Source organism: Lissotriton helveticus, chromosome 10 (genome assembly GCF_964261635.1).
Source record: "Lissotriton helveticus chromosome 10, aLisHel1.1, whole genome shotgun sequence".
NCBI lineage: Eukaryota > Metazoa > Chordata > Amphibia > Caudata > Salamandridae > Lissotriton > Lissotriton helveticus.
In genome coordinates, this window is record NC_136071.1 from 862840691 (window position 1) to 862854428 (window position 13738).

At 40.0% G+C, this 13738-nt stretch overlaps 1 protein-coding gene across 2 annotated transcripts in view; it reads right to left on the bottom strand.

Moving 5' to 3' along the window:
• The window catches only part of LOC144784600 (ATP-dependent translocase ABCB1-like), a 223057-nt gene that overhangs the window by 125142 nt on the left and 84177 nt on the right, over positions 1–13738 (bottom strand). For both annotated transcript variants that reach the window (XM_078663506.1, XM_078663505.1), the window contains exon 8: positions 1964–2135. In XM_078663506.1, coding sequence (XP_078519632.1) covers positions 1964–2135 — 172 coding nt within the window. The remainder of the gene's footprint in view (positions 1–1963; positions 2136–13738) is intronic.

Sequence of the window (13738 nt, forward strand, 5' to 3'; positions counted from 1 at the left end):
ATACCTATTCCCAGTTCCCCATGATTTGTTTCTGGTAGATAAGATTATATTGCATCCGTTATGGATTCCCATGTTGGGCACATCAACATGTTCTCACTGAGCCTTCACTCTCCTCTTGTGTGGGGTCTGGCTGGAAATTTACTATTTATTGAGACTGGTACATAGTATGAAATTGTTGTAGTAATGAAGTCTTCTTGGAGTGATGCCCAGACAAGAAAGCAGCCCAGCCTCACATTGGTATTATGTGCGTGCGAGTGATATGTAAAGTCTAATTTATCTGGTTGTTGTCCCAGCCACTTGTTAATCAGGCGCATTTGGCTAAACCAATCTTTCTATTGTGAATGTCCCCAGGCTATCCTTTCTCAAAAAGGTCGGTTTAACATGACCCCAGGTCACACCGCATCTTCAACCTCAGATAAAATAAATGAAGCCACAAACTTACCTCCTTGCTCAATACCTCCATAACCACAGCCTCCTTCCCAGAAGGCTAGAGATCAAACCCTTACTGAAGAACCCATCAGATGACCCCAGTGAAATCAAGAGCTACCAACCCATCACCTTACTCCCCTTCCAAGCCAAAGTACTGGAAAAGGCCATTCACAACCAGCCACCTTGAGCAACACCACCAACTCAACCTCCCAGTCTGGATTCTGTAGCAACCCCTGCACTGAGACTGTTCCTGGCAGCTTCAGAGGGCATCCAAGCCATCCTCAGCCAAGGAGAAACAGGGTCCCTGGCCCTCCTTGACCTCTCAGCAGGGTTTGACATGGGATTTCACCTCCTGCTAATCACCAGGCTACACAGCATTGGGATCCAATGGAATGTCCTCAGATGGATCGCTTCTTTCCTAACAGAAAGAACCCAAAAAGTCTTCCTACCTCCTTTCACCACCAAACCCAAGGACACCATCTGCAGGTCTCTCAGGGCTCATTCCTTAGCCCCACCCTCATCAACATCTATAGGACACCCTTGGTCTACATCGACAGATCCCACAGGCTCAACATCATCTCATACACAGACAACACACAACTTATCCACTCCCTCTCCAGGGACCCCCATCACCCCTAGATCCAGGTTCCACAGCTGCCTGACAAGCATCGTTGACTGAATGAGAAAGAAGTGCCTAAAGCTTAAAACTGAAAAAACAGAAGTCCTGATCTTCAGTAATAATTCAACCTCCTGGAATGATGCCGGATGGCCTTCAGAATTATGACTTGCACACTCCCAATCAGTGCCGGACTGGCCGTTACGGGTACCGGGCAATTCCCCGGTGCGCCGCAAGGGTGGTGGCTGGTTTTGGGCCCCTGGGGGCCGTTTTTGTTACAGGGACATTTTTGAAGCATAGCTGCAAAATCGGCCCTGTAACAAAATCGGCAGAAAACCGGCCCCGGCAAAGAGCTCGGTCGCATCCCAAAACGTTTTCCTGTACCTAAGAAGATTCTGTTCTTTTCTCATAAAGAAGGGGAGCTTATTGCAATGGTGAGTTTGGTTAAATAAATCTTACATTGAACCACAGTTGTTTGATGCAGATTTTAAAACGGAAAGTAAATTGCCACAAATAAAATTCCAAATTTATCTTTAAATGATTATCTTTTTGAGCCAGGACTGTTTTTAAACTTATGATGACCATTACTTGAATAAGAATTACTCTGTTGATTTTCACAGAAGATTCAGGATCTTTTTAGCAGGTAGTGAATCAGATCGATGTTTTGAAATTAATCAGATCTTAGATCTTCAGCATAGTTGCCAAGAGTCACCATATCATGAGCTCTCCCTTCAATTAGTAATTCAAAACTGCAGCTCTCAGGATGCCAATGGCTACTGGATAAAAGACCTTGACTTACAGCTGTGGCTACATCACGTATTCACACAAACTTTACTTTGCCATGTTCCAATGCCAACAATACAAATTTAACATGAAGAAAGAAACTGCATCTTACACAATACATTACTTTATACTCACCATTGTCCAAACAGCCGCTGATGCTCCAAGGAGTGGACTAACAGATAAAATAACCAAGGTGAGCTTCCAGCCTTTCACAAATCCAATAATGATTCCAGTCAAAAATGTGGCAAAATACTGTACAAAAATACAAACTTTGTCTCCCAGTCCTTCGTTGATCGTATTAATGTCACTAGAAAAGTAAACCAGAGGTGGAATCTATTAGAATTGTTTAAGTCAATTAAATGTTAGCAACACCTACATCATCCCAGTTATCAATAAGTAGGTCACGATAATGCATTTCTGTCTGTATTTATTTCACAAAAAATATTATATGATGATATTTTTAGTTGTAAGAACAAATACAAAGAAAATGGCACTTGAAGGACTCGTATATAGATTAAATATGAAATTCAAACGGATGAAGCATTGTCACTGCTGATATGTTTCCTTGTAACTGACAAAAATGATGGCAAAGCAATAGCCTGTGTTCTGATAAATATGCTGTCTTTCATTTTATTTTGTAGCATAATACATGTATAAACACATCTTAAATGGATAAATACACATTTTCCAAACTATGCAACATTGCTATAAAATTGCGGTAAAGTGAATGACTTTATAATGCACGGAGGTGCACAAATCTGTCTCTAATTTCCTTATTACAGTTGAGTTGTGGCATCTCTAGTCACCTGCAATAAGAAAGTGGCTTGGCTGATCAACTGTTCTAACATATTACACTTGAGTTGTGACGTCATAATGCCTACTGCCAGATCCAGCAGCCAAATTCAAGGACAGGTCACTGAGCATTATTATAGCTGCAGTTTAAACACATTTCCCTCCTCTGTTTTGTTTTTTGAAATGAACAGTGATCCAGTACAAAGGAGAAATTTATGGAAACATGTTTATTTTTTGTATGCTGTAGTTCATTGCTGAAAGAGTGAATCTCTCTGCATGTTACTACTCATTCAGAGCTACTGCTATTTTAAATCTGAATTACATTACACTGATTCTAATAGTCTGAAGTCGGGTTCTTCATCGGACCCCTGTCCTGCCAATGTACTATCGGCAATTGCTGAGGTGATCAATCCCACTGTAAAACGGATCCTTAACAACTCCTTGCAGGAAGGACATATGCCTCTTTGTTGGAAACATGCCAAAATTCTTCCTTTGCTACAAAAAAACCTCAGCTGACCCGGAGGTACCTGGTAATTATCGACCCATATCTTTGCTTCCTTTTTTCTCCAAGGTTTTGGAGAAATATTTCAACTCCATTATTACCAAACACATTGAGACTAATCACCTGTTGCACTCTAGTCAGTCGGTTTTAGAGCAAATTTCAGCACTGAATCAGCCCTATTAGAAGTGGCTGAAACTATAAAAGCCACACTTGACAAGGGTGGTAATGCGGTCTTGGTTATGTTGGACCTCTCCGCGGCATTTGACACCGTCCCCCACAATAGACTGGTGCAAAAACTAGCAGAGGGCGGTGTTGGTGGCCGTGAGATGGATTATGTCTTTTCTCAGTAATCGTTTTCAGACTATATGGTCCCCCCATTTTCTGCTGATATTCCTCCTATGAATGTCGGGGTCCCGCAGGGATCTATTTTAAGCCCAACTCTATTTAACTTATATCTGGCCCCTATTGCACTTTTGGCCGAACAACACGGGGCTAAAATTATATCGTATGCAGACGATACCCAGTTGTTGTTCAGGTGTGAGAAGTGGGGCGAGTTTGACGGTCATGCAATCAATGCTTGTCTCTCAGAGGTTTTCTTGTGGCTAAAAGAAAATCAAATGAAATGTAACCCGGATAAGTCCGAGATAATCTTTTTTGGCCACCACCCCTGTGAGACTTAGAATAGCTGGTGATGGAGCAAGGTTTTATACGTACTGAAACTTGCTTGGACTCAGTCCTCTCGAAATAACACGTAACTAATTAAATCAACATGTTTTGTTTACTAATATTTGCATTACACAACATTATTAGCAAGATGGGGAAGCTTGCATATGTGCTTTTACTAACAGTAACCCGAATGTCCTAAAATGGCCGCCGAATACGCGGGAACTCTTTTGCGCTTGTGTCCGCCACATCTACGTGGTGTGACGTCTTTCACTTCGGTGGGAATTTCTTGCATCTGTGCACTAGTGCCAAGATGGCTGCTTCATGTCTCACACATTAAAGCACCTGCTACTGCTTCAACTAAACTGTGTTCGTTCTGCTTAACTATTAATGCTATAGTTAAAAAAAAAGTAATGGTGTTAGAGTAGAGACAAGTGGTATACAGTGCATTCATTTATTTTGTATTCTAATATGTTTTTCTTTGACTTTGTTATTAGCTTGTATTTGGACCTGAAGGGTGACATAAAACTCCATATTGAAAAGGCTGCGTCTGCGCAGATGATCCTAGGAATCTCTGAAGTTACTGTCATTGAATGGTTGCCAATACTCATCTTACCCACGATTTTCCTGGGAAAATGACCATTTGTCCTCAGGAGAGGAAGAAATATGAACTGTAACAAATACAATGTATATGATTTGAAACCAATATTTCTGGGTGGAATAAAAGTACATGGGAAAATAAATTAAGGCGCGGGAACTTGATTAATTTAAGTAAATGAAAATTACCTCATCTTAGTATCGTGTGAGGACCTCTCCTCGTCTTTCTAACCAATCAAATGAAGGGAACATATAGAATTTGCAACATTTAGGGGTGGTACATTGCCCAGAAAATAGTATAACTAAGGTAGGCTTAGTTAGTTAATTTGTCTGACTTGTCACAAACCTGTCACTGACCCAACCTATGCTGAAGGAGAATCGAGAGCAGAGGTGCTGGTGGAGAATCGGGGTGTGCCCAGGTAGAAGTATCGATTACCCAGTCGGAGTACGTCATTGCTAGAGAGGACCTGTTTTGTCCCGTTGGCACCTGATTAGTCAGGACCCCTTTTCTTTGCCCCAGCCCGTGGCCAAGATTGGTCCTCGCACCATTCTAGGTAAATATAATCCATGTGGTCTGTCCTTGTACTATTTCCCTTTTTCACCCTTCACAGGTACCACTGACTAAAGGCATTACTAAAATTTCTTGCAAACTTTACGTCTTATTTGTTATTTTCTTACCTGTAAAATTTATGGTCACTGTATTGTGGCCGCTGACTCAGAAAAATTTGCATAGATAAAGTGTTTAAAACTTCTCCGGAGTCTGTGATTATTTCAGGAAAGGTAAATTATTACATTGTACGTATTATGCGAACTCCCTTTTCGATCCCTAGGACTTATAGCATAGGTGACAAAAGTTTGGTAAGTCATGGTGTACAGGTATAAGTCCGAAGAAATTAAATCCTGATAGGCAGTAAGTAGAAGCAGGATTACCGGTTCAATAGTGTGAATGTTTATAGGCCCAGGTGAGTAGGATTAATTGAGCTGGTAATCCCGTGCGCCATCAGTATTTTTCTGGTAGCAGTATGATGGTTAGGGTTTAGTTAAAGATAGGTAGTTAGTTGCCTATTGATTATTGATTTTATTGACTGAATAGCGGGTGGTAAATGCAAGCCACATTGCAGTGAGGTTACTTGCCTTGATGAAGTAAGTGCGGAAAGTTAGGTAAAACTTGACACACTAGTTAGAGATTATTTTCTTGTATAAAAGTGAGTGATTGATAGCAAAGGAGTTCGTTGGTGAAACTTTGGTCTTATATCACCTAGAAAGGGTAAGTCTGAAGGAGTAACAGGTTCTTTTTGCTTGAGTGAAGAGTAAGCGGAAGGTTGTTTTACTCGCAGTGCATGAAGAGTAGACGGAAAAGGTTTTACTCGTTGTGAAAGAAATTGTCTTTTCTTTAATTTTAGTCAATCAGGCACAGTAGCGAACATTTTCACGTTGTTAATTAATGAAATAAGTAATTAGAATTCAAAGAAATTGAATGGTCGTATTACCTTGCAAAGGAGGGAGTCAGTCGCGGGTGCTGCACTGACATCATAGAGTGCCGCGCTGGGATTGGTAGAACCAGAAGGTGTGTAGTCGTGGGAAAATTGTAAAGGAGGGGTGAGTGCAGAGAGTGAGATTCACGTCACAGAAAAGCCACACAAGCATTGGTTAACGCAGCTTGTAAGACAAATACTCATTGGTTATTAAAAATAAGAGATGCGCTGGTATTGGAGGAGTATTTCTGCAAAGTAAACAAATTGAATTAATTGAAATAATTGAAATCTCTTCGAAAATTAAGCAGCGGTATATGTGGCATTTAGATCCAGCAATGATAGGAAATCGTCCAGATAGAAAATATTTAGGGTTTGCCCGAGTAGAGTATTAGAGGAAGACCATATAACATGTACGGAAAGAAAAGAAAAATATCTTTTATGCAGACAATCAAGAATTACTTTAAGAAAGATAAAACAGTGAAAACAAGAGAAGGACTTATCATTCCAACACCAAAAACGCCCGCATCATACATGATGATAGAATGAGGTTACCACACTTGTTTATGGTTAGAAAATTGGATAGAATACACCAAGGACGATGGCATATTGGCATTTCCAGAACATGGTACATTTAATGGTAGAATACTGCACAATTTACGTACTCGCATGTATGAATTAGATCCCAGACCAAGATTAACGCAGTATGAAGCTTTAGAAGAGTGGGAAACAGAGGCTTTTGAGCAAGATAGATCTCGAAGTGACAGAATTGTTTGCATATTTTATCCCAGATTCCCCAAAGAGACTAGAGAGAAGCAGATGAAACAATGGCGACAGTTAGTGGAAGGATTAGATCCCGTCTTTACCACAGAAGAACCGACTGGAAGTAAAAGTACTGAGAAAACAAAACGTTTAATGACTAGTGGTGGTGATTCAGATGATGAATATTTAGAGGATTTATTAATGAAAAATCCGCCACCTTATCAAGAAGAAACCAATAGTGGTATTCCTAGTACCCCATTTCTACAACTACCCTTAGTTCCGCAGATTATATATGAAACCTCAATGGAAAAGGTACTACAAGAAAGAGAGAAAGAAGCATTAAACAAACAGCATAGTGAGTTAATTCAGAAAATCACCCAATTAAATACCAGTCCTGAAGCCCTGACGATACCAGTAACTATAGGTCCTGTAGTTTGTTTATATGGAGATAAGCAACCTAGTCCTAAAACTCCCATTCTGACTATACCCATAGTACAGCCTAGGATAGAAAACCTAATTGTTGATGATCAAGCAAGTGAATAAGAGTCAGTAGTTTCCTTAATGGATTTACCTATACGAGAACAAGTGATTGACTTGATCAGGAAAATTACTCCCCGATGCTCAAAGGAAGTACAGATTGCGACATCTTCAGGAACGAGAAATGCAACTGTAGTAAGCCCTGATGAATTAGAAAGATGGACTCGAGACATAGTAAAACCAAAATCACAGCCAAAGGTATAGGACATATTCAAATTAAGGGTAGAATTTGAATAAATGGTAGCTAGAAATGTAGGGTTGGAAAGACTAAATTCTTTCAGTGAAGAAAAATTGTTGTTTATATGCAGAAGTATTACTCAAAATACAAAAATATACCATGAGAAATTAATGAATCTAGCTTCTGAAATGGGAATTGACATTGGCAAATCAAAGGTATTACAGAAACCATATAGAGCTGAATTTTCTGATAAAGACTTAGAGAACATGAATGTGTCAGGACGAAAATTGCAGATAAAAGAATTATTGTCGTTGTTGCAGAAATGGGGGGGATTTAGATAAGTGGAAGGCCAGATGGACAAAGAAAAAGGAAGCAGCTCAAGCAAATAGAAATGTCTCAGAGTATTTATTAAAAGAAACAGAAAAGGCTGAAAGGTTATGCCCGATGAGTGAAGTGCCTGAAGGAGGTTATGTACATGTACCATGATCCAGACAGGATATTTTATCATTTATTAATGACTTCCCTAAGCTTAGAGAAAAACCAGTAGAATGGTACCGGCAAGTTGAAAGGTTTGTGAAAGATTCGAAGGTACTGCTAAAAGATTTGGATGGTTTATTTGACAGTGTTGTTCCAGCTGATTTGTGGACCGAGTGTAAAATTACAGTAGATTGGCCAAATGATGAATACCCTAGAGATCCAAAGACATGAGCCCAGCCAGAAGAAGTAATGAAAAAATATAATCAAGTAATAACTTATTTAAAGGGAAAGATAACTCCTAAAGAAAGAGATTGGATAAAAATAGACAGAACAACCCAAAATAAAGATGAATCTGTACATGCATATTATGTTCGCCTATGACAGGTATTTAAACAGTACAATGGTTTGGAAAACATTGACAATAAGGACATAACACATTTTATATATCGTTTTGTGTCTGGACTAAAGCTAGAAATCTCCCAAAAGATTGAAGAACATAAACTATGTTGGCAAGTGAAGCCGGTCAACGAGATTCTCAAGTATGCAAAATACCGTGAGGATGAAATTGATAATAAGCGAAAGAAATTAGAAGAAAAAGTAATGTGGGCTCAAGTAAAAATGGCAGAACAGCAGGAACTTCAGTTAAGTCAGCAAACAAATAATCAGAAGAAGGGAGAAGGCCAAGGTGAAAATAGTGGGGGCAAACTCCGAGGGAAAATGAGTAAAGAAGAGGCAAAGAAAAAGGTTACCCTGTCATGGGTGCGGAAAATTGGGGCATTGGAGAAACTAATGTAAATTAATACAGAATAATAATGTCCAAAATCAAAATTTAAATCCACAAACGCAGAATGAGGTTTCAATGAGACAGCCGCAACAGGTAATACAGAATCAGTTACCTCCTGGCCCCTAAGCCTGATTTTGTGAGACAGTATGGACACCGGATTTCGGGAGGGAAGTGGTAAGAAAAATACGGTAACACCACAGTTTCTATTACAGGACACATTTTTTGAGGACGAGCCCTACTGACGGTGCCTGAGAAGGGGGGGAAGAAGAATGCGTACTTGGCACATCCTTACCGGTAGATCAGTCAGGTCCTTACATTGAGGGAAAAGTGGAGGGAAATGATGTTACCTTTTTGTTTGACACTGGTGCTACCCGTTCTACTGGGAGAACAGCAGACATCCCAAACCTATCCCTCTCGGGAGAAGCGATCCAAGTAGTCGGCGTTTCTAATAAACAAATTAGGACACCTGTCATAGAACCAATGGAAGTGTGTATAGCTAACTTTAAAGAGATGCACAAATTTGTTGTGAGCGACTCTAGCCCTATAAACTTGCTAGTGAGGGATCTACTATGCAAGATGAACCGCACAATCTTTTGCACACCAAATGGTGTTGAAATTCAGACTCCAGACGAAGATGGAGTGTACAAAATTATGTTAACTAAACAAGAAAGAGAAGTTAAAAAGATGTCCCTAGGAGATTTACCAGAAGAGCTTCAAACCTTTGTAAATCCTAATGAGTGGGATTTTTCTGGAAAAGAAGTAGGTTTAATGGCAAATGTCGTTCCCATAAAAGTGTTAGTAAAAGAAGATGCAGTTTACCCAACTACTCGACAGTACAAAATGAGCCCAGAGATAAGAGCAGGTGTCGCAAAGGAAATAGAGCGTTTGGTTGAACAAGGCATTTTAGAAGAAATAATGAGCAGTCCATGTAATTCACCTATAACTGGCATGAAGAAACCAAACGGAAAGTACAGGGTGGTCCAGGACCTTCCAAAAATAAATAAAATTGCCGTCCCATGTTGCCCAGTAGTACCAAATCCAGCAGTGATTCTGTATCAAACACCATGGAGGGCAGGATGGTTCACGGTAATTGATTTAGGCCATGCGTTCTTTTCCATTCCATTGCATCCAGACAGTAAATTTTTATTTTAGTTCAAATTTGACGAGCATGTTTATGTCTGGAATCGTGTTCCACAGGGGTACACGCAAAGCCCATCCATCTTTAATCAGATTTTGAAAAAGTGTCTTGAATCATTGGTGCTGCCCGGACAACCTGTTCTGGTGCAGTATATCGATCTGCTGATAGCATCGAAACCAGAAATGACTGCATGATTGATTCCATTGCATTATTGAACCACTTGGCAAAAGGTGGACATAAAGTATCCCCTGAAAAATTACAATACTGTTCAACCTCAGTCAAGTATATGGGACACCAGATAGAAAGAGGGGTCAGAAGATTGAAATCTAAAAGAATCAAAATAATTCAAAACATGAAACTACCCAAACTCGGAAATAAATCAGAATGTTGCTCGGAGTTGTAGGTTACTGCAAGCAGTGGATTGTGGGATTTGCAGTACTAGCTAAACCTTTGATTCTGCAACAAAGAAACGGGCAAAAGATCTAGTCGAATGGGATGATGAAAGCAGGACTGCTTTCTTAAAATTAATAATAATAATAATAATAATAATCCACATTTGTAAAGCGCACAATCACCCGTAAGGGTTACACAACTGCCTGTGTGAAACTCCAGCTTTAGGGTTGCCTGATTATTCAAAAGAGTTTGCACTATTTTGTGACGCAAGAAACAATTGTGCTCTCACAGTTCTAACCCAGACCCATGAGTTAATGCGACGTCCTGTGGCATATTTTTCTGCCACATTCGACCCAGTGGCATCAGCACTGCCAGGCTGCCTAAAATCTGTAGCTGCAACTTGCATGAGTCTGGAGCAAAGTGAATCCATTGTCATGGGACACCCTGTAACAGTATATGTCCCACATGCAGTCGTGATTCTGTTAACCAGAACACATACTCAGTACTTAACTCCTAGTCGGATGACTAAATATGAAAGAATTCTTCTTGGTTCAGAGAACGTGACAATAGTCAGATGTACTGTTCTAAATCCAGCAACCCTATTACCAAATACACACTTTGAAGAAGTAAGGGAGGAAGTCAAACATGATTGTATCTACGTCACTGAATTCAGTACTAAACCTCACGCAGACATACAAGAAGAACCTTTAAAAGACCCAGAACATGAGCTATTTGTAGGTGGTGTGTGTATGCGCCATGAGGAAGGAGGATGGAGCGCTGCTTATGCTGTGTGTACATTATCTGGTATAGTCAAAGCATCTTATTTACCAGGAGTCAAGTCTGCACAAGTAGCCAAATTGATTGCTTTAATAAAAGCGTGCAAACTTGGGAAAAATTGGAGAGTAACCATTTACACTGATAGCCAGTATGGTTAGGGGGCTGTGCATAACTTTGGCCAGCTATGGATGCAAAGGGATTTGCAAAATGAAGCAGAACCTAAAGAAAAAGAAGAATGCGAGAAAATAGGATGTCAATAAGACCAGAAGATGGTGTGACAGTTTACCTAGATGGGAGACCAGTACTACCTGATTGTATGCTTGCACCAATGGCCAGGATGTACCATGGGGACTCACAAATAGGCAGAGATGCAATGATAAGGTTGTTCAGACAGGATTGGTTTAATGCGAGGTTCAGAAAACATAGCAGAGAGTCTTTGCCAGAGATGCTTAATTAGTCAGCGAATTAATCCTGGTAGGAAAACTGTGGTTTGCCCTGGGAAAATTGGAAAAGGCAGAAGGCCCATTTATCAGACTACAACTTGATTTCATTCATTGTCCTGCTTGTCGAGGATTAAAATAGGTTCTTGTCATCGTCTGCTTATTTTCCAAATGGGCAGAAGCATATGAGGAATAACAGCTTAACTGTAGCCAAACTCTTTTTAAGAGAGCTTATTCCTCGGTTCGGTTTTCCAGTAATGATTGAATCAGACTGAGGGTCTCATTTGAATAATGAAATAATTCGACTGAGTTGTGAAGCATTCAAAATTGAGCAAAAACTGCACTGTGCATATCGCCCAGAGGCTCCTGGAGTGGTTGAACAACTAAATGGCACAATCAAAGCAATATTGGGAAAGATGTGTGAATCTACCCAATTGGAATGGCCTGATGCTTTACCTTTTGTCCTGCTGGGACTCAGAAGCATTCCAGACAAGAAAACAGGCTTGAATCCCCATGAAATACGAATGGGAAGGGCAATGAGGCAAGCATGTGTGCCAGGACACAATCTGTTAACTATATCTGGTGATTTAGTGTTGGAGTACTGCAAAGAGTTGGCTGACCAAGTGCGTTCTGTCTCTCACCAGGTTGGGGAAGACGCTGTGGACAGACTATTAACTCCAGCACATGATTTGAACCCTGGAGATTGGGTAGTGATAAAAGATCACACCCGGGAATCTTGCCAAGCACCAAGGTGGGGAGAACCACGACAATTAATATTGGTTACCACCACAGCTGTAAAGTGCAAGGGAATTCCAAAGTGGATCCATGCCAGTCATACAAAAAGGGTAACAGAACCTGACGAAGTAGAGGCTGAAGGTTGCGCAGCTGTAGGGTCTCAAAAAGTTGATCCTGAAGTAGTTGACAAAGAACAACCGAGCACCAGTCAGGATGAATGGATTCCAGTAGTCGACATACCTGAAATAAGAATAAGAACCAGAAGCCAAATGTATTAAGATAGTCAGAGTGATAGTGAGGATGGGACAGGAATAGAAGAACACACTCAGATTACCGAAATCAAAGCTAATAGTAATCTTGAGGAGGACCAGATAAGGAGAGAGCAACATACTCAGACCGACGAAACACCCATCAGAACTCCTGTGTCTGAGGAGGGACAGACAGGCATTAGAAAAAATGCCCAGGGGCGAAAACAATCAAGAAATTTTAAGACCTGAGCAGGACCAGATAGGTATAGAAAAACGTGTTCAGGAAGAAGAAAAAACTCCAGGCCCAACAAAACAGAATCCTGAACAAGGTCAGACTAGTATAGAAGAACCCATCCAGGCAGAAACGTCAATAGTAATAAGACCTGGACAAGGTCAGATAGAGAGGATACCTGAAGATGACGAAAATCAAATTGTGCCACAACTCAAAGAAAACAAAAGAACATTTGAAGAATCTGAAAGCACAGTGCCAGCTAAAAGACTCAGAAAAGGGGATACTTGGCCTGGTTTTGTTAAAAGACTAATATCGCCTAGTCACAATAAATAAAGAACCGGAACCAGTGGATGAAGTAACAAGTCAAACTGAACCATCGACAAGTAATCAAAGAAGAAGTCCATGCTTGAAAAGACTGAACAATAAATTCAAGGGTCCTGAATTGACTTATGTGATTCTCGAAGAATTTGAGAATCTGGAGAGCAGTGATGAAAGTGATGAAGAATTATTTGCTGATCAATTTGTCGAAGAAGTGAGACCAACTTGAGATAAATTCACAGTTATATTCCTGTGTAAAGTTAACAAAGAGGGGCTAAGTTTCCTTAGTCAAAATGGCTGATGCTAAAGTTACTGGAAACTCGTAAAGAATTTGTATAAAGACATGCTGTAGAATATGCATATGTAGAGTATTGATAGTGCTTATGGTATGGCTAGGACTGACAATAGCAATACCTTATTTGATGGCTGCTAAACAGAATGACACTAGTATACATGGAAAGGTAGCTAACCATAAACAAGACAGAGTAGACTTAGAAGCACCAGATGAGATTGAATTACACCACAGTAGAAATAGTAATGAGACAGATTTAAATGTATTTGCTAACCTATTAGTGCACTATGTAGAGACAATGCAAATTAGTGATTGCAAATTAGTGATTGCTACGTCTGTATGAAGTTACCGACATCAGTAGCAGAAGGAGTTACTTACCACCACTTACCACTGACATATGGTATTTCATGTAGTATATGACTAGTTTGTTTTATAGAACTGGAAAATTACAGTATTATTATTCTAATTTGGATGTAATTTTTTCTGAAATTCCTATACACAGAAAGATGAATCCTGTCCTTAGTAGTAGAGATTCACAGTTTATGGGTGAATATTTTCTAACAATGAAAACAA